Below are 26,346 nucleotides of genomic sequence, written 5' to 3' on the forward strand. Positions count from 1 at the left end.
GATGCATTGGCTGCGGATCCAGTGATTGCGGGTTCGATACTCGTTAAAATTTTTGCACCGGACGACATTTTTTATCTTATCATCATAAAATGAGCATTTATTTACACACGAAATTTTGTAATATTTTGTATATGAGCATTATTAAAATACATTTACAAATTACGTTCAACTCCGCCGAGACTTTTACGCACCGCCGACAAATCTAATTTCCTATTCGTACAACATTGGGGCGCCACGACGCGCCGTAAAATTGATCGGTATTGACTTCTGAATTATGGTGTTAGTTCGAGTCGCGTCACCTCCGGCGTGACCCAGTCTTTCACCCCACTTTCCCCAAGAAGTGATCAGTTTGGAGGAGATGGTGTCAAAGGTGAGGACGAAGTTGGGGAGAAAATGAAGCTCTCGAAAAAGGTCAATTTCGTGGAGAACGGAAGGTCCGAATACTCGTACGGAAGGTCCGAATACTCGTACGGGCGGCAGGATTGTGCAGATCTGAGGACACAAAAGTGGGCAAAATATACAATGAGGCAATTAACGCAGGCTTTGCTAACATTGTAAAAGTCCGTAAATTATGTGAAATTGATTGATTTACTTTTACAAATTTCATATTTTACATAATTTCCTGTGGGAAGGGGGCCTTCGTGGTGGAAGGGTCAAGGTCAAGGGGCAGACTAAGTACAGAGCAGCCAAAATGTTGACGGCGACGGGGAGGAAGACACGATTGTTGAGATGCTGTGAACAAAAAATAATTGATCATTGATCATAATTGATCAAAATAATTGATCATGAAATTGTGCATGAGATTTTGCATGAAAATGTGTATGCAAAATGTGCATGAAGTTTGGCTTGAATTATTGTCTATGAAACACACTAGTGTGAAGTTGGCCTTTCCTTTTTTTATTAGTTTGACCGAAGTTAGCCGGTTAAGCCGAACGGTATCCGATTTCCGCCCATGAATCCCGCCTTTGTGGGGCAACGTGAGATTCGTTTCCCACACACACTTAAAAATTGCATTTGCTTTTCGAAAAGCAACATTTTGATATGCTTCATCCACAGCAAAATGAGCCAAATATCAAGCAAATTCAGATGTTTAATTTTGAAGCAAATGAATTTTGTGCTTTAGGCAAGGCAAAAGAGTTAAAGTGCTCTGCTTGAAGGTACATTTGCTTTTAATGCAACTCGGCTACTTTGGTTGAAGGAAAATGAGCTTCCAATGAAGCTGCTTTGGAAGGAGGAGTTTGTCCATCATCATGCACCGCCAAGCTACAATTTTAGTTTGTCGGTTGATCTCGCGTTCACTCTCCAATTCGTTAACTTTTATTTCTGAATATATAGTTGCGAATTTATAATAATTACTATTAAATAACAATCATCTTTAAAAAATTATCGAGATGGAGTTCAGTGAAGCGACATGAGTTTTAGAGGAGCTCGAGTTATCTCGTTATCTGGACAAATTTAAAGGTTTGCAAACATCAGTAATTTTTTCATTTCAATTTCACTATTGTAAATCGTTTATTTTTATAAATTTCAGAGAATCAAATAACCAATAGGTCTTTCGTCTTGCTGTCCAGAGATGACTTATCCGAAATTGTTCCAGTTCTTGGCCACCGCCTGCAAATACTATCAGCTATCGAGGCCTTAAAAAGTGGAAAGGTATTTCCGTGTTTCAAGTGTCGACTCGGTTTTGTTAGTTTTCAAAAATTGTTAGATCATTTAAAAGATATTCATAGACTAGCAGGAAATAGTATTTATAAATGCTTACATTGTGATAGTCAACTTGATAGAAAGAGCTATTTGAGACACATGAAAAATATCTATAAATTGCATCCTAATGTATTAAAAAAATATAGCTTTGTTAATTTAGATCAGGTGGGTGAACTTGACCCAGTATCAACCACTGAAATTCCGAGTTTAAATGAAAGCTCAAAGAGTAAAAATACAAACGATATGAAGGATTTAAAGATTATTTTGTCTCAAATTTTAGCAAGTATTCTAAAGTCAGGCAAAGTACCGATGAGTACATGTGATCATATATTTAGTAATATAAAAAGGTTTGCCAGGAAGTTATTATTATTGAGTAGTAATATTGCTCAAGACATTGTGAAAACAAATAAGCCTGAAAATGACAAAATTTCAACTATCTTTGAACAATTTTTAAATCTTATGACTGCTTTTAAACCGTTTAAGTCAAAATACAAATTGGATAAATTTATGCAGGAAAACAACTTTATGATCCAAGCGAAGGAAATTATTTTGGATTCAGGTATTAGTTTCACACAAGCCAATTCAGGTACTAAGCAAATATACCGTTCAATTTCGATGCAATACGTCCCAATAGCAGATTCAATTAAACAATTACTTAATAAATCAGGATTTTATTCATCATTAGATCAGACAAGTTTTTACAATTCTGAATACTTCTCCTGTTTTATGGAGGGTAAACATTCAAAATCGTTTACATTTCCTAAAAACACGATTTTTATAAACTTATACTATGATGAGGCTGAAGTGGCAAATCCTCTTGGGTCAAAAGCAGGAAAGCATAAACTTTCTAATTTTTATTTTTCAATTGTCGATAGTCCACGCCACACTCAAAGCAGCACGGATAATATAATATTATTAGCATGTCTAAAAACTGAAGATTTTAAAAGTTCAGGCGCAAATACTATTTCAAAAGTAATTGTCGATGAACTTAAAATATTATGGCGTGGTGGAATTGATTTTTCGATTCGCAATCAAATAATCAATATTAAAGTATGCTTAGCGCAAATTTGTGGGGACAATTTAGGGCTCCATGGGTTACTTGGATTTGTTGAAGGTTTCACAGCTAATTTTCCTTGCAGATATTGCAAAATGCACAGAAATTTGTGTCAAACATCCTTTTTCCAGGATGAAAGTAAAATTAGAAACATTACGAATTATAATGAAAACATTTTAATTTGCGATTTGTCTAAAACTGGTATAAATTTTAACTCTGTTTTTAACGAATTGCCATATTTTCATGTTACAAGTAACTTTGTATTTGACATAATGCACGATTTATTGGAAGGGGTGGTGCCTGATTTTATGGTACACTTCCTAAATCGATGCATTTCAAAAAAGTATTTTACCCTAGATTCATTTAATTATAGATTGGAAAGTTTTAATTACGGTAGGCATTATAAAAATACAAAACCATCTTTAATTAAATATTCTCATCTCAAATCAGACAACAAAATTGGTCAGAATTCTTCTCAAAATCTCTGTTTAACTTTTTTTCTGGGACTTATGATAGGCGATAAGGTCCCAGAAAATGATGACGCTTGGAACTTGTACATTTTATTACAAGAAATTCTGGTCATTTTGCTGGCAGATAAAGTCACAAAAGGTGGAATAATTTATTTACAGTCACTGATTTCTGAGTATTGTTTTAAGTATCAGAATTGTTTTTGTAAGTTTTTGTAGAAGCCCAAACATAATCATCTTCTTCATTATGGCGAAGCAATTGAAGGAATTGGCCCCTTAAAACAATATTGGAGCATGACATTTGAATCCAAGCATAAATTTTTTAAAACGGCGGCCCATGCGACTGGCAATTTCAGAAATATTTCAAAATCGTTGGCATATAAGCACCAATTAGCAAGGGCTTTTCATTTATTATCAATTGATGAATTTAATCTTTCGACACGTGCTTTAAACTCTCTACCGTTTTGTACGTCCCTCTGCCATTGAAGTCATTGGATCTTTGGATGTTCATCGTTCAGGGTTTTGTTTTTAGTGTGCAGCTCCAAAACTGTTGTAATTCGAACCTCTGGCCTTTCCCCTCAATTTTTGGGGGAATTTGAGACTCGCTTTCATTATATTTAGTATGTATGTATTATCACGTGAATTAAGTTCCATGGTGCCAATAAACGTACTTAAACCGCCTTAACAGCCAAGAATTATTCAGGTTGATACTTTACTATAATACAACACGTGTTGTATGTTGGGACATGTGTGAACACATATCCCAAGGCAATCCCCCTATACGCATATACATACACACATACATATGTACGCATAAAAGTCGTAATTTCGTCACTAAAATTTCTCGAGAACCAGCACTAACTTTTTCAACGGACCAATTTTAAAAATTACATCTGACCCTGTTCTTCAATATGCATGTAGTCCCAACTCATGCACCTACCCGGTATTGGCGAAATACCCGGGTAAAGTTAACTATATATGCTATGGACATAAATCCGAAATTTCCGATTTAAATTTCTAGAAAACTAGCACTAACTTTTTCGTCGTATAAATTTTAAAACTTACCACTGTCCGAGCTCTTCGAAATGCATGTAGTCCCAACTCATGCACTGTTAGATGCAGCGGTTGATATATGCAGATGGTGGCGGATGGAAATGAATGGTGTTCACGCCTCGAGTTACAACCAGCGACTGACTATTTATTATTAGTAGGGTTCGCATAGACACCCAACACTACATACCCCGGGGAAAAAAATTGATTTGTTTACAAACAATTTTTGGTTAAATTGCTAATAATTATTACAACTAACAAACTATTATACTCTTTTTAAAAGAGTTTGATATTTACCATTACATAAATGATTAACGCTAATAACCCTACACATTAACAAATGCAACCCTCATGTGAACCCTGGTTAGTTTGGATTCATGAAGCAAATAACTGACTCTCTTTGGATTTACTCCAAGTCGGAGGATGTTTCTTTACCCAACTTATCTGGTGCATGGACATACAAGTACTAACCTATTTATAACTTGGCATACATTTTGGTTGGTACTACTCTCTTCTTAGTTACTACATATGTAAACACATATCATGTCCAATCCGTGCTTACGCTAAACATTAGTAAAACTACTGCACACAACTGGTGCATAATAATATTCTGCTGCTGTTAGGACGTTACTCACTTCGTAAAGTTTAATTAAAAATGGGCAGCGTGCACATAGATCTTGAATTATTGCAACAAGTACTGCATTTATTGCGACATAACGTGCACGTTCTGCAACCCACTGTTGCACCAACTAATGTGCATCAAATTATAAATAATTTACAATTAACTCTTACAAATAACGGCAACCGCGACCAACTCGCTACCAACAATTCAAGTGAGAATATGGCAGGTTCAGAACGCTGTGTGCCTTGCAACTTAAATTTTGCAAGGCAAAGAGTCGCACAACAAAAACACTTTGAAAAAGTGCATACTAAGGTAGTCGTGAATATTGACACTAAAGAGTTGTGCATCAAATGCCATAATTTTTATGCTTCCAAAAATTCTTTTAATCGACATCGATGTCATCCGAAAAGTGAACTGACAAATACAGACCAAATAGTGGTCACTGGTTTCCAAATTGGTTTCCAAACTTCAAATGAATAGTTTACATTCAGCCTCAAAGTGAACATCGCAATTTGTTTCAAATAAGTGGATAAGATAAATACGATTTTGCAAATCATCTTTCCTCATTCATACACACATTTAAGTGAACATGTTTGGACACCAAATTTTAAAGGTAAGCATTTTCTCCCACTTATCACTAAATTTAACAAGTACAAAGTACACGAACTGTAGATGTTGTACATCTACATAAATAGTCGTGACCGCTAATTATTGACATTATTCTTAAATAAATTTCTCAGCAGCACACTCCGTTCAAGCTTCAAAATTTCATACAAACCCACCAGCATGCAGACCACTATTTGTTTGATGCTACTTCTTATTGGAAGGTAAATTGCTGCACCATATGCCACATATTTTAACTACAGTTACATATATTGTACCTATTTACTGATTTTTATTTTACAGTTCGGCTTCTCATCAGCCAATTAAACAGCGCTACACCACCCTTGGATTAGGTGAAATTGTGAAGTGCGGGGATTGTCTGGATCTTCTTCCCTCAACAAAACAAACGCTGCTGTCGCTCCTCCTTGGACCCGAACAGGCCTCTTTAATTGAATGGATAATTTGCTCAGCTGGCGCAGGTCAGGAGTAATTTATTTGATTTTATTGTGTTGAACGAATACTTACTAATAACACAATTTAGCCAAGAGTCATACATACATGCGCTCTCTAGACTTACACTATCATTACAATAAACTAACTTGCAAATCCAAATGTCCTTCTGTATGTATATTATTTCTTTTTGACAATAAATTGGTATTTCTCATCATCATACTTTTGCTACCGACACTGATGCACCTATTTGCATTACACACTTCAATAAAGATTCATAATATTTATACCAACTCAGTACACATTCGCACCACTTTTACTTTGTACGAGTCAATCATAGCATTATAAATTTAAGACATTTCATATTATTAATTACGACCATTTCCTAACTAAAACAACATTGAAAAATTACTGAATTATCCCGAAAATTTTAATTAACTATATTTACTAGCTTATTTAAGACAATTTAATTATGCTGCGAAGCATTTAATTAGCATTACCATAACATACTTGTCATTATAACTCAAACTTAAACCTTCATAATATTACTACGAAAGCTGCCACTTATTTAATTGTATTACGTATTTCAAAAATTCACAAGATTCTATACAAGCTGAACACGCACTTACGGCCAATTTCAATTGACACGAGTCGATTATAGCATTGTAATTTTACTTACATTTCATACTTCACCACTTTCATATTATTTATATTGACTAAATACATACATGCACCAAGTCTAGAAATTAATTACATACCTCAAACTTCATACTATTTATATTGAGTTAATACAATGCACCATTGTATTTAAATCATGATATGAATATTTATACAATTTTGTATTAATGACTTCAATAACTACATAATGGAGCAACCTTTTTTTTAAAAAAAAAATTAAAAATACCACTGAATTAAACTATGCATTAATAATTCATTCATGTCGAATTAACATGCCAAAAAACGACATTTAGCAGCTGCTGCAAATATTAGTGAAATGAAATTGGCCTTTCCTATCCTCCTGTGCAGACCAGAGTAACTAGAAAGGCAAACTTCTCAACTAAGCCACTGATCCAGCACGACTTATTTGCCTGCTTAAGTATATTGGTTAATTTAATATCGTATGTAAATACTTCAATCATGTATTTAAGAAATATTTCGTGTACCGTTACCATAATATATGCACAATATTAAATTACGTTTTTAGAAACTGGCATATGTCTCCTCAGGTACTTGAAATTAGTCACTCCAACCTGGTGGAATCTGAAACTGCGAAGATTCTTCAGTAATAATATTACTTACTCGTAGGGACGGACCAATGCTTTGTGCAATTGTTGCTAATATTTTAGTGGGACTGGGCATGCAACACAGATAACAACCAATTAGTATTGTTATTATTACAAGTACCACCACTACAATAGTTGTTATTGCCGTTGTCCAAGTTGTGATTGGGAGGGCATGAATATGCCACGTTGGGAAAAACGGTGGTGGTGGTGGTGGCTGAAATGATTCCACTGGGAAAGATAGGTCCAAATGACTGACTGAATTCTTCCATTTGTTATTGACATCATTGGTTGACACGTTTACTGAGTCGTTATTTGACATTACCAAATCCTCCAATTTGGTAATTATGCCTGGAATTATGTTGGTTGAACTTAGAAATTCTTCCTCATTGGGACAAGGAAATAATGGAGGGTAGACGTAATTTTCAACTGAAAGTCCACACATGCAGGGTATTGTCATCGTAGTTGTTCCGATTCCCAGCAAATCCACTCTGGTCGTATTTTGCGGACATATGACTTGTGCTTCCTTTGTACGGGATATGATGGTTAATTGGTTGCGATTTCTGATGACCACGGGGTTTGTATATGGTCTGCACACAACGTGGCAGTGTTTCTTCAATGCAGCCACTGTGGTGTCATTTGTAATTACATCGAGACACTTAATATTGAACGTGTCATAAAAGTCATAACTTGATATTAGGCACAGCTTATTAGGTCCATAATCACAATCGATGGGAATTCTTAAAGGATGTAAAGTAGTGCCTCGTAATATTATGTGAGTATAGGGAATATCGATTTGACAAATTGTAGTGTCGTACAGAAACGGTAGAGGATTGATACTGAGACTTTTATATATCATTTTACGGCGAATAAGTATTTCAGTGATTATTGTTGCTTTTTCTCCTTCCACAGTGCAGATAGTTAATCCTTTGCTTTCGTAAAATTTGTGGATTTGACCGGATGGCAGCGCCACGGTATATTTATAGTCGACTAGTTTTCTGTTCAATTGGCTCACTTGCTGTGCCAATGTTACTTCTGATACAAAGTAACGATGGAGGCGTCCCTCCACGCAGGCCTGGATAGCTTCATTAAATAAGGATTGTAGCGTTTGCTGCACCACTGAGCTTATTAAAAATGCCAATTCGTCGTGAATAACAAGGGTTTGATTAGCTAATTTTCTCACCGAATTTCGATCTTGATCTACGACGTCATGTATCTCGTCCACTGCTGCTGCCAGAGTAGTGATGTGCGTCTTGGTTAATTTTACTCTCTGGACCGTTTGTTGATGTTCTTCTGTTAATGCTTTTTCCACATTTCTCACTGCTGTTGAAATAGCTTCCTCGTTATTGATTAAAATTTCTGCTTCTCGTTGGGTCGCAGTGCCAAAAAGCCAGTTGGACGCCTTTCCGATTAAGGGCATAAGTCCTTCCGATTCTCGAAGTTTCCTAGCGGTTCCGTTATTGTACACTAACGGACGCGCTCGGAGTATTGCAGATCTTGATATCTCCATTATTTTATCAAAACGGTCGTCAAGGTGCTCCATGTGAGATGGGAACTGTTTATTTTCAAGAATGGATATTTCGAATATAATTGGAATTGTAGTCTCAAAGGGAATAAAATCCGAGTCTTCCACCATTATTCCAGTAGTTACAGAGACAGTTGGGCTGGGGAACATGTGGGCCACATGAGTGGTGATTAATATTAAGAAGACTATGGCGTCCATTACGTGCGATAATTGACCTGCTTCCGCGGTCTCAAATTGTACGCAGGTTGATCCGCACTTGGAGATGGATCAGATATAGATGGGACTGATACTTCCTCGGCTTGTATTGACGGTTGCTGATTACTTTCCTCCTCAATTGCGTCCAAATGACTAAAACTCCGGGTTACACTTTCTCCTTCTGTGCCCAACTCAGTTTCCTCCTCCACAGGAACGCTTAACTTGGCTTGTGATAATGTTGATTCGCTGTCATTGACTTGGGTTAGAGCATTGTCCTCACAGCGTGCAATGTATAATTTTAGCCTTTCCACATGCACCGTTTCAGTGACGGCAGGATCGACATCAGCTTGAATTACGTAATTCACCTCAGAGACTTTTCCAATTATGGTGTACGGACCATAATAAAATGCAAACAGCTTAGGATTCAGACCCTTTCTTTGAGGATATTTTCTGAATAATACTTTGTCTCCTATCGCAAATGGATGCTCTTGCCTGTGTTCGTCATACCTTGCTGCATACTGATTTTGCATTCGTCTAATTCGTTCACATGCAATGAGCCTGGCCGTTCTGAGTCGTGTTACATATTCCTCCACAGTTTCGTCTGTACTTTTCGTTGCCACCTCTCGCTCGATCGGATATACTGCTTCTCGCCCATACAGCATGAAAAACGGTGAATAGCCTGTGGCTTTATGAACTGAGGTATTTATAGCAAACGTGATCTGACACAGCCATTTATCCCAATCATTCTGTGTATGTAAAGGGTCCTCCAAGTACATGAAAATACTATCATGTAACACTTGGTGACTCCTTTCCACCTGGCCTACAGTTTGTGGGTGATACGTAGTTGATAGCAGATGATTAATTCCTAATGCTAGTGCCATTTCCTTAAAAAGGGCAGAAGTAAAAACCGATCCATTATCTGATTGTAAAATGCTAGGGCATGCATGGCGACATACTATTTGCTCCACTAAAAATTTGACCACACTCTTCGTATCCGCTTTCTTAATGGCTCTTGTTTCTAACCACTTAGTCAAGTAGTCACATGCCGAAATTATGTACACGTTACGATTAGAGCTAAGAGTGTATGGACCGGAAATATCTATTTGCACACGGAAAAATGGAGTGGAATTAACTTGTATTTTTTGCATTTTCCCATATGGTTTCCTTCTGGGTATCTTCCTTGCCTGACATGATGGACAGCTTTTAATATATTCCTTCGTTACTTGACGCATTTTTGGGAACCAATAGCGTTGACGAATCTTCCAAAATGTTTTGGCTAACCCCATGTGACACCCAAATGAGGGCGAGTCGTGGCATTCCTGCAAAATCTCACCTATCCATTGTTGCGGTACTGCCAGTGCATATTTGTTATTGGAAAAGTCGCGATGATGAAGGACTTTGATTGAAAAATTCGGAACATTTGAGCCCAGTTCAATTTTTTCTATTATCGTTGCAAGCTTGGGATCGTCCACTTGTTCTGTCCGTACCGGTCGCAGTCCAATGTGCAACAATGGCAACTCTTGTAACTCGTCCCTAGCTGGGTCATACTCCTCCGTTGGATATCTTGACAGAAAATCTGCGCATGTATTATGAGATCCCTTAACATGCTTGATGGCGATGATGTTCTAGTCTAACAAGGTGAAAGCGAATCGTGACATCCTCGCATTGAGTTCTTTCTTTCTCCCATGCAATAAAAATGCCAACACATGGCAATCCGTGTATATTATTAACTCCATATACAAAATTGCGAAACCGTTTCATTGCCCAACATATCGCAGTCAGCTCCAGCAAGCATGAGTTTTTCTCTGCTTTTTTCAGAGTCCTGGAAATAAAGGCACAGTATCGCTCCACTTTGTCATCTTCTAGTTGACTTAAAGATGCAGCCATCCCATCATAACTCGCATCAGTACGGACTATCGCTTCCCGGTCAGGATAAAAGAATGCCAAAATGGGCTTGGACAAAAGCAATTCTTTCATATGTTCCAAACACTGACTATGCTCCTCCTTCCATAAATGAGAAATGTTTCCTTTTACCAATGACAACTCGTGGAGTGGTTCGATCTTTTTTGCAAAGTTGTCTATATATTTTCGAAAGTAGTTGAAGAAAGCCACCATCTTCTTGGCTTTATGACCAGTTGTTGGTGCTGAATTTGCTTAATGGTGCGAAGGTGAGCTTCACTAGGTCTCGTACCGTCCTTGTTGACCTCTACCCCAACCATGCATAAGGTGGTCATTAAATAGTCACATTTGTAGGGCTTTAGCGTGAGATTTTCCATTAACATTCGTTTAAAAATGTCTTCTATTTTTCTCAAATTTTCCTCGTAAGTTGTAGCTGGACATATGAGGTCGTCGAAGTAATGTTTGCAAATTTCTTTAGGAAATTTCAATATATGGAGCAAGAATGAAAAGGCCTGTGGCGCATTAGAAATTCCAAACACAGACCAATGGCTTGAACAAACTTTCCCTCGAAATCACAGCCGCCTTCTCTTGTGCGGCTTCCGTTAACGGGACTTGGTAGTACCCGCTCGAAAAGTCTAACGTTGTAAAAATACTGTTACCCCTCGTCCAGTTCAAAAGATCCTCAATCAAACTTATTGGAAAAGAGATCTTCTTTGTATGGGAATTTAATTTCCGATAGTCTACCGTAAATCTTTTAGCAGTCTTCTCTCCAAGGTCATCCTTCTTTGGAACGAAAAAGCAAGGGCTGCTCCACGACCCGTGCCCCTCGACTACGAATCCTTGCTCAACTAGCTTATTAATGTGAACTTGAATTTCATCATAAACTTTTTCAGGGTAAGGAAATTGTGACTGCTGAATTGGTGGATGATCGCCAGTATCGATGTCTAATTGCATTCTGAATGTTCTTCCAATATGTGTAGTATCCCATGAAAACACATTCCGATATGTACGTATTAAATTGAACAGCTTTTCTTTCACAGGCATCGGTACGTTTCCTACTTTGATTTTCGCGAAGTCAATGACACTTTCAGGAATGGATTTTGCCATGATTGGCGTCATGTTGGAAATTGTGTAAGGCATGTCCGTTATTTTTAGCGAATTGAACAGCTTATCCTGCATTTTTGTGCTTGAGCCAAATACAAAAGGTTGATGTTCCTCAACTGCGTCGTTGCAATCATCTTTGGCTGCTATTTGCATAACTAATGCTCCCGAGGATTTCCTATTATGAAACGGTACTAAACCAAAGTGGGTAGAATGCAAGCTTCCTCGTGACTCTAAAACATCGATCTTAAAAGCTCGGAGAAAATCTCTTCCTAACAGGGCTTCTGCTTGGGGCCGTTGTACTGCATAAAAGCAATGAACTAAAGTACTTCCATTAATTTCTATTTTCGACTCCGCAACGCCATAATCACTAATTCTATTTCCGTTGAAGTCAGTGAGCCGAAATGAAGAATTTGACTTTAGTTGGGCAGGACTCACATATTTATAGTCTACTAAACTTGCTTGGGATCCATAATCTATAAGCGCTATTACTGAATATCCGTTTAGAATTATAGGTAGCTGAATGAGTGGGTTAATATTTGTATTTTTAGTTCCTCCGTTTGTGGTGTAGTTGACTTGTATTATGCAATTTTCACCTTCTGGACGAATCAATCCGTCCGGCCTAAGTAGTTTCCCTGTGGCCTGTTTTCATTTCTTTCACCTCCATTCTGATTATACTGCCTCCGTTTAAGAGCATTGCACTCGTTGGTGTGATGACCCTCCATTCTATGAAAATTGCAATAAACTGGCCTGCCGGGGTATGACTGACCTCCGCCGCGAGAGCCTCTTTCTCCACCATCATACCTTCCTCGTTGGTATCCCCTGCCACGGAAGGCTCCTCTCTGTGGCTGTGAATTATTCTGTTGTGGATACTGTTGCCATTCGCGATTTGGAGCACTTGCTTGTTCATTGATTTTCATTACTGCTTGTATTTTTTCTGCTACTTTCCCAGCTATTTCATCCATCGGGTCATACTCTTTTGCTTCTATGTTATTGACTATCTTTGTGTTGCCAACTTCCGAATTGACAGCTGCAGGCTGGATTACTTGATATAATGTATGCAAGCCCCTTTCTTCATATTTTCGCAACACCGACATAAGGGTATTATAATAATCCGGCATTCCTGGACATTCAAGGAATTGCTGGATATGCGGATGCAATCCTTTAACCATTAGTGCCACTAATTCTTTTTCATCATACTTGACCCAGTCATCAACAATGCGCGATCGCAATTTTTGGATATATGAAGATCCTTTCTCTTGTGCCAACTGTTTCTCTGACATCACCTCTAACACGGTCTTAGCATCATCGGTATCCATCGGGCAATTCGTAAGAAAATTATCCACAAATTGGTTCCAGGAGATTGTATTATCCGTTTGCTCACTGCTATTAATAAGAAAATATTGCTGCGCAGTGGGACTGATTATTGCCAAAGGCAGGTAAAGTTTCCCTTCTAAGCCCTGAACTTGGCGTGCCTGGGCCCATCGAGCAAATCTTGGGATGAATAGCTTTAGCGCTACCTTAGACAAGGGAGGGATATATTTCGGCATCTCCACATTCGGTGCCGCATATGCACGTCCCGTCGCCATGGTCTGAGATCTCTTATTAGAACGTCGTATGGGGGTCGGGCATAAAGGATTTGTTCTAGGCAATATAAAACTAAAGGGAGCACCTGTTACAAGATTCCGCGGACGAAAAGCCCAGGGTGGCGTTTTTCCCTCGTGCTGAGTAGCAATTATATGTGGCTCAGAACTTATAGTTGAATCCAAAATGCTACTTTCCCTCGCGTTGTTTTCTGTCGCTGTTTGATATAACCTACTAGAGACCCTACTCAAGTTCTCAAATAACTCCCTGCTTGTATTTTTGCTCGAATCCTTTCTTAACTCGTTGACCGGCTCCTTAGTTGCACTCTGACTTAAGTTATTGCCTGAGCCCTTAATTGAGTCTTTTACTGAATTCTCACTTAACTTCTCGCTACTCGACTTCTTTTTCGACTCCTTACTTGAATTCGGATTCTTGCCAGAATCCTCCTTTGACCTTCCCCAAGTAAAATATTTAGTAATTACCTTATTCCACCGTGATGAAGGAACATTCTTCCCAATAACAACACTGCCAGTATCTGATACACTGTCACTGGCGTCGCTAATTATACTGATGCTACCATCCTCTTGATTGGAGATAGTGTCATTCCTCTCAGTAGTCCCGAATGGAGGTCGTGATACACTATAAAGATGAGGTATTACCGGTTCATTGTCCTCACTATTAATTCTCCTCCTTGCAAAAAGTTGTCTTCTTGGTTTTATAGCTGGGTCTCTACGCGGCGTATTACTTCCAGACGCGCTGTCATTGCTTTCGACACTAATTAACGAAGGATATAATGTCTTTGGTCTCACAGTTGACGCCTCCAACCGACGAACTAAATCATAGTCAAGGACCTGAGTCCTTAAAGGTCGTGGCAGTCGTGTTTCGACAGAGTCCAATTCGTTCCTGGGCGCACAACTGCCCCCACTAACACTCTCTCCATCCCCCACAATTGAATTCATATCCCATCACTCTGTTCGATCACTACTCACCTTTCTCGTTATCGAAAGTGAGCCCTGGTGTGAATACCAATGTTAGATGCAGCGGTGGATATATGCAGATGGTGGCGGATGGAAATGAATGGTGTTCACGCCTCGAGTTACAACCAGCGACTGACTATTTATTATTAGTAGGGTTCGCATAGACACCCAACAGCACCTACCCGGTATTGGCGAAATACCCGGGTAAAGTTAACTATATATGCTATGGACATAAATCCGAAATTTCCGATTTAAATTTCTAACTTTTTCGGCGAACAAATTTTATAAATTACCCCTGACCCGTGATCTTCAAAATGCATGTAGTCCCAACTTATGCACCTATCCGGTTTTGGGGAAATACCCGGTTAGTGCTGGTTTTCGAGAAATTTAAATCCGAAACCGGGAATAAGCTTTATATAGGACAAACTTTCCCCGGGTATTTCCCCAAAACCGGGTCGGTGCATGAGTTGGGACTGCATGCATTTTGAAGACCTGGGTCAGGGGTAATTTTTAAAATTTATTCGACACAAAAGTTAGTGCTAGTTTTCTAGAAATTTAAATCGGAAATTTAGGATTTATGTATGTCCATAGCATATATAGTTAACTTTACCCGGGTATTTCGCCAAAACCGGGTCGGTGCATGAGTTGGGACCGGATGCATTTTGAAGAGCGGGGACAGGGGTAATTTTAAAATTTGTCCCATGAAAAAGCTAATGCTAGTTTTCTAGAAATTTAAATCGAAATTTCGGACTTATGTCCATATGCATATATAGTTTACTTTACCCGGGTATTTCCCCAAAGCCGGGTCGGTGCATGAGTTGGGACTACATGCATATTGAAGAACAGGGTCAGATGTAATTTTTAAAATTGGTCCGTTGAAAAAGTTAGTGCTGGTTCTCGAGAAATTTTAGTGACGAAATTACGACTTTCATGCGTGCATATGTATGTATGTATGTATATGCGTATAGGGGGATTGCCTTGGGATATGTGTTCACACATGTCCCAACATACAACACGTGTTGTATTATGGTAAAGTATCAACCTGAATAATTCTTGGCTGTTAAGGCGGTTTAAGTACGTTTATTGGCACCATGGAACTTAATTCACGTGATAATACATACATAATAAATATAATGAAAGCGAGTGTCAAATTCCCCCAAAAATTAAGGGGGCAGGCCAGAGGTTCGAATTACAACAGTTTTGGAGCTGTGGGAAACGAATCTCACGTTGCCCCACAAACGCGGGATTCAAGGGCGGAAATCGGATACCGTTCGGCTTAACCGGCTAACTTCGGTCAAACTAATCAGAACCAAGAATTGTGCAGTGGTGTGTGTTACCAGTTGAACTTGGCGCTTGATAACCCACGTGTCTCACATTGTCCAAGCTAATGTCACCTAGCGGCAGTTGGGGCACTATGTTACATTTTTCGTTTCTAGAGGGCATTTTTCGCTAAAGTGTCAAAACGTTGACGAACACGATAACAACGAAACACACCCTTTAGATCTGCCGAGACTTGATCAAATGAACGGGCACACCCCCTAAACTTGACACTTTACCTGTGACCTGGGCACACCCACTAGACTTGACATTTGACCTGTGACCTTGGCACACCCACTAGATTTGACCTGTGACCTTGGCACACCCACTAGATTTGACCTGTGACCTTGGCACACCCACTAGATTTGACCTGTGACCTTGGCACACCCACTAGATTTGACATTGGACCTATCCCCCTTGGAACACCCCCCTGGACTTGACATTTGACCTGCGACCTGCGTACAACCAATAAAGTTGACACTTTACAGAGTTGACACTCAGAATTGTGACCTGGGCACACCCGCTACACTTGACCTATGACTTGGGCACACCCACTACACTTGACATTTGACCTGTGACCTTGGCACACCCACTAGATTTGACATTTAACCTGTGACCTGGGCACATCCACTATACTTGACCTGTGACCTCTGTGCCCCACGGTATAGTTGACACTTGACCTGTGCCTTACTAATTTTAATTACCTACAAGCGCCACCTATCGGATGTTGGCTGTTTTTCAGGGCTAGAGGGCGGGCTTTTGCTTTAAGTGCCTAAACGTTCTTAAAACGTTAGAACAATGCCATACTTCAGAGTTGTGACCGAACGTTTTCCGTGATTAACCCCTAGAGTCCTGAAGAACGTTTTTCGTGGCCACCCCCTTTAGAGTCGTGACTGAACGTTTTTCGTGGCCACCCCCTTTAGAGTCGTGACTGAACGTTTTTCGTGGCCACCCCCTTTTGAGTCGTGACTGAACGTTTTCGTGGCCACCCCTTTAGAGTCGTGACTGAACGTTTTCGTGGCCACCCCCTTTAGAGTCGTGAAGACCGTTTTTCGTCGGCACCCACTTTAGAGTCGTGACTGAACGGTTTTCGTGGCCACCCCCTTTAGAGTCGTGACCTAACGTTTTTCGTGGTAAACCCATAGAGTCGTGACCGGACGTTTTTCGTGGTAAACCCATAGAGTCGTGACTAAACGTTTTTCGTGGCCACCCCCTTTAGAGTCGTGAAGAACGTTTTTCGTCGGCACCCCCTTTAGAGTCGTGAAGAACGTTTTTTGTGGGCACCCCCATTCAGAGTCCTGACTGAACGGTTTTCGTGGCCACCCCCATTTAGAGTCGTGACTGAAGGTTTTTCGTGGCCACACCCTTTAGAGTCGTGAAGACCGTTTTTCGTGGGCACCCACTTTAGAGTCGTGACTGAACGGTTTTCGTGGCCACCCGCTTTAGAGTCGTGAAGAACGTTTTTCGTGGGCACCCCCATTTAGAGTCGTGACTGAAGGTTTTTCGTGGCCACACCCTTTAGAGTCGTGAAGACCGTTTTTCGTGGGCACCCCCATTTAGAGTCGTGACTGAACGGTTTTCGTGGCCACCCGCTTTAGAGTCGTGAAGAACGTTTTTCGTGGCCACCCCCATTTAGAGTCGTGACTGAACGGTTTTCGTGGCCACCCCCATTTAGAGTCGTGACTGAACGGTTTTCGTGGCCACCCCCATTTAGAGTCGTGACTAAACGTTTTTCGTGGCCACCCCCTTTAGAGTCGTGAAGAACGTTTTTCGTCGACACCCCCTTTAGAGTCGTGAAGAACGTTTTTCGTGGGCACCCCCATTTAGAGTCGTGACTGAACGGTTTTCGTGGGCACCCCCATTTAGAGTCGTGACTGAAGGTTTTTCGTGGCCACCCCCTTTAGAGTCGTGAAGAACGTTTTTCGTGGCCACCCCCTTTAAAGTCGTGAAGAACGTTTTTCGTGGGCACCCACTTTAGAGTCGTGACTGAACGGTTTTCGTGGCCACCCGCTTTAGAGTCGTGAAGAACGTTTTTCGTGGGCACCCCCATTTAGAGTCGTGACTGAACGGTTTTCGTGGCCACCCCCATTTAGAGTCGTGACTGAACGGTTTTCGTGGCCACCCCCATTTAGAGTCGTGACTGAAGGTTTTTCGTGGCCACACCCTTTAGAGTCGTGAAGACCGTTTTTCGTGGGCACCCACTTTAGAGTCGTGACTGAACGGTTTTCGTGGCCACCCGCTTTAGAGTCGTGAAGAACGTTTTTCGTGGCCACCCCCATTTAGAGTCGTGACTGAACGGTTTTCGTGGCCACCCCCATTTAGAGTCGTGACTGAACGGTTTTCGTGGCCACCCCCATTTAGAGTCGTGACTAAACGTTTTTCGTGGCCACCCCCTTTAGAGTCGTGAAGAACGTTTTTCGTCGACACCCCCTTTAGAGTCGTGAAGAACGTTTTTCGTGGGCACCCCCATTTAGAGTCGTGACTGAACGGTTTTCGTGGGCACCCCCATTTAGAGTCGTGACTGAAGGTTTTTCGTGGCCACCCCCTTTAGAGTCGTGAAGAACGTTTTTCGTGGCCACCCCCTTTAAAGTCGTGAAGAACGTTTTTCGTGGGCACCCCCTTTAGAGTCGTGACTGAACGGTTTTCGTGGTCACACCTATAGGGTCTTGACTGACCGAATTTCGTGGTCACGCCCATAGCGTCGTGACTGAACGTTTTTCGTAATAAAATAATAAAATCGTTGTGATTAGAGCCCGCATTGCGGGCTTAAGAGACTAGTAAAAAAAGGAAAGGCCAACTTCACACTAGTGATGAAGGAGACCAGATTAAAAAATTGAGGAAATTTGTACTCCGGGCGACAGGTTGAGCTCAATTACATATTTAGTTAAACTACAGTGAAGTTTTTTTATTACACAAACTAGCTTTTAACGGACCTGTTTTCAGAGATGGGTGATTAAACACTTTTTTTCTCCGGATTAGGGATTAAGGATTAGTTTCCTTGGATTGTTGGATTAGGATTAGGATTAGAATTGGTCAATTTTCTGGGATTAGATTTTTCTGGGATTAGTTTTTGTAGAAGAGCATCCTGGATTAAGGATTAGAATTAAATAATCAGGATTAGTTCTGTGATTAAGGATTAGTTTGAATTTATTAAGTCGTCAAGCGTACTATGGTACAGGCAACAAAAACCTACATACACATACGTAGAAAGCAGCATGAAGCTTCGCAAATTTTAAAATGCAAGAAATAAATACATTTTCCATTTCCCGGATGGAGCCACGCTTTAAGCCGTACAAAACTTGTTAAAGTCTTACGAACTATTCGGACGTTAGACTTAATTTATGTAATTTTGTAAAAGCAGTTATCCCGGTTCACTTTTTTATTTTAGACGATGGAAACATTTAGAAATTTAGGCAGTGCTGGTTTAATTGGGGAGCAAAATGGGATATACATACATTAATTAATTTAGTTTGGAAATTGATTTTTTGTGAAGCTTATAATAAAAATAGAAAGTTGCAGCTGAATTGTTGATTAGTTGAACCAATAAAATAATAACGAGAGACTAAATGCTGGCAATTCATGGGCAACAAGAGTAGTTTTTGATAAAAAACTAATCCTTAATCGTGATTAGTTTTTTATTAAGGATTATTTTCAGAGTTTTCTGCCGGGATTAGGATTAGTTTCACAAGAATAGAATTGTGGATTAAGGATTAGGGATTAGTTTCAAAATTTTGTCTTTGCTGGATTAAGGATTAGGGATTAACTAATTCTAATCCGGATTAGTAATAACCAATCCCTTATCCGGATTTTTCCCAACTCTGCCTGTTTTAAATATTTCAGAAAATAAAGACCCTTCACCACCCTCCTCTAGCACCCCTGTCGAAATGAAAAGCGAGGATACCTTTCCCCGTGACTGTGAAGACGGCATGGAATTTGAATTCTGCATCATTCCAGACGTCCCCCCAACAGGGGGGACGGATAGGCCCCCAACGCCCTCCACCAATACCATTCCAGCACGGTATCCAAACCTATAATTACCTCTGCTGACTCACTTAAAAATTATTAGATCGAGTGAACCTTTCCTTAATTGCCGACATTATATAGTTCCATATCTTCATAATTAACAGCTTTACCTAATTTGTTTGTTGAAATTAATTAACTTCTAGCGCTAAACGAAAACGAGGGCAGGATTCGCCCCCACTGAAAAAACGAAAGGAGAAGAATAGAGCAAAAAATCCGCTCTCGGATCAAGAAGAGGGCAGAAAAAAGGTCACTTCTCCTCCTCCAAACGAGATCAAAATTCTAAAAGTGTCCCTGGAAAGGATTGACCATCCAATTTCAACTCCTCTTTAGGGATGTACCGAGTAGTGAAAAATGAGACTCGGCCGAGCACCGAGTAATTCATAAAAATTGGGCAAAATTTAATAACACTGAATATCTTCCAGCGTAATCTACCTAATTTTGACGATACTATTGTCGCTACAATTATGTAGACAGGTTTGGCGGAGATATTTGCATACAAAGAGGTGAAAACGTGTCTTAAAGTTAACAAATTTTACATTTTCCAAATTCACTGCATGTTTTTTTCCTATTCGGATACAAATATCTATGAAATATCTGCAAATAATGGATAGATATTTGCATTATGTAGGAGATATTGTCCTATAAAATTGTGATACATTAACCACATAAATCTGTGATCAATTTAAATTAATTTGGTCAGAATCCATTAGCATACGTTTGGTGATATCCATTGCTGGCACAGTCCAAAAACAACTCGTCAATTTCGTCGTCACTGATTAATTGAGACTTAAAATACGCAAAAATGTTACGAAGCATATTTTGCAAAACCCAAAATGCAAGAAAACTTCATGAAATAAGTTTCATGGACAAGATAATTTGTTAAAAAATGGCCAAAAAATTGAGAAAATACTCGGCCGAGTGGGGCGACAATACTCGGCCGAGTCCGAGTAGTAAAAATACACGCCGAGTCGGCCGAGTACTCGGCCTGGCCGAGTACTCGGTGCATCCCTACTCCTCTTACTCCCGGCCCCCTCATCAAATCCTCACTGGATCAAAAATCCGAAAAATCAAAATCCGAAACAAAATCCAAATTCCCTCAAACAGATTCCCATGCAGAAAATCACAACGATCTCAACCCCTTAGAAAACAAAGTCGATCCACCCTTGCAATGTCCCACTTGTTCCAAATCCTTCGTGACGAAACGCTCCTTGGATCGACACCTCACCCGCGTCGTCCCTTGCCCTTCTTCCTATCTCTGTCCTGTCCCCACCTGCTCCTTCTCAACCGCCAACAAACGACGCTTTGAGAGTCACATGGTTCATTTTCACAAAGACGTCGCCATTCATGGGTGTCGCCTCTGTGAAAAAATGTTCCGCAAAAAAGCAGCACGTGCCGTCCACATGGTCATTCAGTACGAGGACGGAGAGAAGAAATTTCCCTGCGAAAAATGTGGGAAAAGTTTCGCCCTCGAGGAAAATCTGAAGCGCCACGTGGAACTTCACAAGGTCGAAGGGATCAAACCTCTGATTTGTGAGGTGTGCGATGGACGATTTAAGGACGAGAAGGACCTCGAAGGGCATATCGCGAAGAGGTAATTAATATTTATTATCAATCAAACAATGGAGGTCGTGACTTAAAAAAATCACGAGACATGCTTTTCATGAAATTTCCTCCGGAATTTGTAAAATTGTTGGAACAATTTCTGAAAACCTTCCTAAATTTCCTGGAAATATTCCACTGAAAGGTTCTTTCGGAGGAAAATATTTTATCTTCGGTCATGGGAAGATTTGTAAGATTTTGTATGATTAAAAAAAGTTAAGAGAAACACGTGCTAAAACACGTGTAACATTTTTTTGCACACGTGTTAAAATACTAAGAACGAACTTTAATTAAACGTTTATTTCGCCATAACCCAGCCACCTCGGGGAGAAAGTGAGACGTGAGAGGTGCGACCATTGCAAAATGACCTTCTCGGACTGACCTTCACGCGCCACACTTTGCGAATGCACGCCACCACCAAGGAACACGTCTGCCACGTGTGCGGAAAGGAATTCAGCAGAGAGGGATTCCTCAAAAAACACCTCAGAATCCACGACGACTCCAGCCGTCCAGGGTGTGACCTCTGTGGGGCAAAGTTTGCCTGTACGAACAGCGTCCAGGCCCACAAGGTCAAGGAGCACGGGGCTGACCCCTGCATTTGCGATGAGTGGTGAGTAATTTAATTTTGCCCAAAATATAAATGATTGATGAATATGTTTTTAAGGACGATTTATGTAACTCTGCAGTGGAGAAACTTTCACCACCCTCAGGGGGTTGAATTTCCACAAGTGGAGGCACATGGGGTTAAGACCCCACAAATGCGAGGTAAGGAAGAAATAATAGTTCTAGTTAATAATTATTCATATAAACTTGTTGCTCGTCACTATTTCTACCAAGTATTTATTGTCAAACCCAAAATTCTCCAAATAATAACATTATTTATTAAGTAACGTCAGCTACTTATTGTCATACGTCGGATATGAATGAAAAATGACTTTTTCCACTTAGCTTTAGTTTAGCGACCTACAGTCGCTAAACTTTCTGAGAATGTTTATGGTCACTAGTAGGTCACGTAGGTCAAAGCATATTTTCTCATATTGGTCATATTTTAGGGTTTTAGGGCATATTCATATTCCCGATCATATTTCGGGCTTTTGTCGTTCATTTTATCATTTTTGGCCAAATTCTAAGATTTGGCAACCAAATCAGCAGAAAATGACAAAAGAGTCAGTTTTCCCACAATGATTCATTGTGAGAAACTTGCATAAATTTACATTCACTTTCGCCTAAGGTGATTTAATTCATTGGGAACGAATTAAATCACCCCAGAACTTGTTTTATTGCTAAAAATTAAGTATTACAAGAAAAAATATAAAAAATTAAGCCAAAAATTTAAAAAATAAAATCATTTTTATGGTCATATTTTGGGGATTTTTACGGTAATTTTTCATTCATATTTTGAGGTTTTATCGGTCATTCATATCCGACGTCTGCTTATTGTGATCGTTTTGTCCGTCCGTCCGTAAGCAGGATATCTTCAGAACGAGTTAACATAATCAAACCCCGTTTTCAACATTATGTTTCAAATTTTTAGTTCTCGGTCGAGTTCGAAAATGGGGCCAATCGGACCATACACCATAACACCATACACTACCCCTCAGGGGGTATGGTATGGTCCAAATTAAATTTAACTTTAATTTTCACATGGGGTATCATTTCAAAGAAAATTTCACCAATGGTATCAAAATTTTTGACCTCGTAACCTTGAGGACGAGGTTAAAGGTTAAAAAATACGTAATTGTCAGATATGGTGTCATTTTAAAGGACATTTCGATCATTCTGATGCTACTTTTTTATATTTGTTTATTAATTTCCCCAACTAAGCCAAATTCTCCTTTTTTCAGACCTGTGACGCCACCTTTATTCGCAAGGGAGAACTCAAATCTCACCTGAAGTCCCACTCCCTTCAACGCCCCTTCCCCTGCCCCCACTGTGATAAGGCGTTCAAACACTCGCACAAACTACGCGACCACCTCAACCGCCTCCACACCCCTGGGTACGTCCGCAAACTCCGAAAATGCCCCCACTGCGAAAAGTCCTTCCGGGGCCGGGCCACCCTTAAGAGGCACCTTATTCGAGCCCATGGTCAAGGGGGGCCCTTCCCCTTTCCCTGCGACCAGTGCGGAAAGGGATTCGTCTTCAGCGCCGAGCTCGCCCTCCACTTGAAGCGGGTGCACACTGTGGATGCTAGTGCCCGACGGAGGAAAAGGGTGCAAAGGGCCAGGAGGGCGGCGACCCCCAAGATAAGGAAGAAGGTTACCAAGGCCCTACAGTCCATCCGGGATAAGTTTCTGGCCGCAGGGGGGGAACTTTCCTTCATTTGCGAGCACTGTGGGAAGGGCTACATGGCGAAGGCAAGCTTGCAACGCCATCTTAAAAAGGTACACGGCGTTCTGGGGGCAAGGCAGATCGCGACAAAGTTCAAGAGGGGGAGGTCAAGCGTCCAGAGGAGAAAGGGGAGAAGGACCAAGAAGAAGGAGGGGAAGAAAAATTCCAAGAGGGGCACGGTCCCGGAAGGGGATCCTTAATTTGCAATAAGAACTTAATTTATTTTACGACTTTACTCTTGGGTAGAAGTGTTAATAAAAGAAAGTGAAATGAGATCTATCTATTCCCGTCCAATTTTTGAAAGGAAACTGCTTTGGGACGAATTTAATTCCATCTGCCTACAAAAATAAAATTCTGGACCACACCCCCTGGCCCCACGGGGGGGGGGGTGGTCCGATCAAAGTTAAAAATAGTAAATGGCTACCAATAATATGTACATGCATGCATACATACCTATACATAAATAGTACATATGCTCACATGCAAATATTTTCCATAATTTTTGCACAATTAAGAGGAATATTCATTTAATTTCCTTTGATGTTACTACACTGTACGAAGCACATAAAGAACTTATGTACTGTGCATAGGTTATCCAAAAGTACCCTTTTACTCATTCATCTCTATGCAATTTTCCATGCAACTCTTCCATGCAACTCTTCCTGCAGACAAAGTGAATGCATAAAGGGAACGTTCATATTTCAAACGTCATCATTTTAGTGGGCGGGTGGTTTAGGTCTTCCTATATTTCCCATGTTAAAATTTCCTATCCGTTTAAGCATACGTGGGTGGGTGGGTGGTAATCGAAAATTTTCGATGACGTAATATTAATATATGGACGATCCCAAAATAAGTAAGAGTGGTGGTGATATGAGCAGCCGGGAAGTTCCAGATGTTTCCACAACAACAGTAACAACTTTACACTATAGCAATAAACACTTAAAACCCACAATTGAAATAAAATATTAGCGACCCTATAATTGTAAATCGTAACCAACAATTTACGCGACATCCAAGCTTGTAACGAATATGTGTAATTATAATTTAGCAGTCTCTCTAAACAATTTGAATTGAAATTCTACCTTGTCACACTCTTTTTCTTCGGAAAATCCAATAACAACACGTCTAAGGTTTAGCCATTCCAAAGAAACGTAAAAATGTAATCGAGTTGACATAAACGCAATTAATTTGTAACCATGTCCAAGAAATTAAGTGTTATTAAACGACCACCGGATCTCACACGCGAAGATATTCCGTATTCCCAAGGCGAGGGCTACAGACTTATTTGAGGGCTTTTCCGAAAACTGTGAGTGTGCCCGTAATTCGAGGACTGAGTGCCGGTATTCAGACACGAGCCACGGGTCAAAAACACAAATATACTTGAATTTTCGTCCAAATTTGAACATTCGTAAAGTCACCTGGTAGTTGTTAAAATATGCATGTTAACAAAGTTTTCCATATTTATCAATTTTTAAGTTTGTCGACTTTTATGAGGGCTGAGCATTTTCCAACCTTTTTCCCAGGACAAGGGATTAAAAGGGTCATTTTGTTTTTATGCCTCATTAGAAGGGACACTTCGTTTGAGCATAACTCTGCGTAGTTTGTATGGTCACTTCTGACCACATATTATTACATATGTATGAATGTCTAATATGTACTGTCAAAACCTTAAAACCAAGTTGTTTAATAAAAATCACTATCAGTCTAAAAATATCTTCCAGCGAGAGCATTTTTACTTTCAGTAGTGACTCACGCGTTCTTATGAATAAGCCGAGGTAACTGACGCGTTGGTTTAGTTTTGGTTGTAGACGGATGTAAATTGCCCACATTTGCTTAAAATATTCCAGCGTAGTGGATGGCTTCGTTGTTTTTGTGCTGCTTAGCCACTGGTTGCTGGCCAACGTTTTTCGTCAAAATTAATTCAGGTAATCGTACTCGTCATTTCAATATTTTTCAGCCGATTTGGCTCGCAGATGGCGCATTTTGTTGGTAATTTCAGTACCTCCAAACCAGCCCTGGATAAGCATCAGATCAAGTTCGTTCAAAGTGGAGAAAACCTATGGTTTGCGAATTTTGGTCTGTGGTTCCCTTGAGGAGTTTAGTTCAAAACGTTAGATCGCCGAGGGTTACAGACTTATTTGAAGGCTTTTCCGAAACCAACCCACCTTTTTATGTTGCTAAGGAATTTTTTCTATGTTGCTAAGGAAATTTTTTTAGGTTGGTAAGGAATTTTTTTTATGTTGCTAAGGAATTTTTTATGTTGCGAAGGAAATTTTTTTATGTTGCTAAGTAAATTTTTTTTATGTTGCTAAGGAATTTTTTTTATGTTGCTAAGGAATTTTTTTCTGTTGCTAAGTAATTTTTTTTATGTTGCTAAGGATTTTTTTATGTTGCTAAGGAATTTTTTATGTTGCTAAGGAATTTTTTTATGTTGCTAAGGATTTTTTTTAAGTTGCTAAGCAAGTTTTTTATGTTGCTAAGGAATTTTTTTATGTTGCTAAGGAAATTTTTTTATGTTGCTAAGGAAGTTTTTTTATGTTGCTACGGAATTTTTTTATGTTGCTAAGG

At 39.8% G+C, this 26,346-nt stretch overlaps 1 protein-coding gene and 2 long non-coding RNA genes across 4 annotated transcripts; 2 read left to right on the forward strand and 1 right to left on the reverse strand.

The window, feature by feature from the left end:
- Positions 1–16: 16 nt before the first annotated feature.
- LOC110860376 lies at positions 17–4,410 on the reverse strand. Its single transcript, XR_002548953.2, has 3 exons — positions 4,291–4,410; positions 593–732; positions 17–492 (listed from the first exon to the last, which is right to left on the reverse strand). It is a non-coding gene; the product is annotated as an uncharacterized LOC110860376 (long non-coding RNA).
- A 447-nt stretch (positions 4,411–4,857) lies between these two features.
- Positions 4,858–6,112, forward strand: LOC118439178. Of its 2 annotated transcripts, none has more exons than XR_004837269.1 (3): positions 4,858–5,510; positions 5,638–5,724; positions 5,804–6,112. It is a non-coding gene; the product is annotated as an uncharacterized LOC118439178 (long non-coding RNA). The 2 variants fall into 2 exon arrangements; XR_004837270.1 differs by having other exon boundaries at positions 5,641–5,724.
- Positions 6,113–20,737: 14,625 nt separating this feature from the next.
- LOC110860300 (zinc finger protein 808) lies at positions 20,738–23,978 on the forward strand. Its single transcript, XM_035860188.1, has 5 exons — positions 20,738–20,798; positions 20,956–21,442; positions 21,794–22,060; positions 22,137–22,215; positions 23,295–23,978. Exons 1-5 carry the CDS (start codon positions 20,738–20,740, stop codon positions 23,976–23,978), a joined length of 1,578 nt encoding a protein of 525 aa, XP_035716081.1.
- Positions 23,979–26,346: the final 2,368 nt, after the last annotated feature.

The sequence above is a fragment of the Folsomia candida genome, unplaced genomic scaffold, assembly GCF_002217175.1.
Source record: "Folsomia candida strain VU population unplaced genomic scaffold, ASM221717v1 Fcan01_Sc031, whole genome shotgun sequence".
Classification (NCBI taxonomy): Eukaryota; Metazoa; Arthropoda; class Collembola; order Entomobryomorpha; family Isotomidae; genus Folsomia; species Folsomia candida.

Bases quoted from the DNA above. Each gene is read 5' to 3' on its own strand.
- LOC110860300 (XM_035860188.1), top strand. From the start codon at position 20,738: ATGGCCAAAAAATTGAGAAAATACTCGGCCGAGTGGGGCGACAATACT. The intron at 20,799-20,955 runs GTAGTAAAAATA...TCCCTCAAACAG, and splicing joins CAATACTCGGCCGAGTCCGA to ATTCCCATGCAGAAAATCAC. The intron at 22,061-22,136 runs GTGAGTAATTTA...GTAACTCTGCAG, and splicing joins CCCTGCATTTGCGATGAGTG to TGGAGAAACTTTCACCACCC.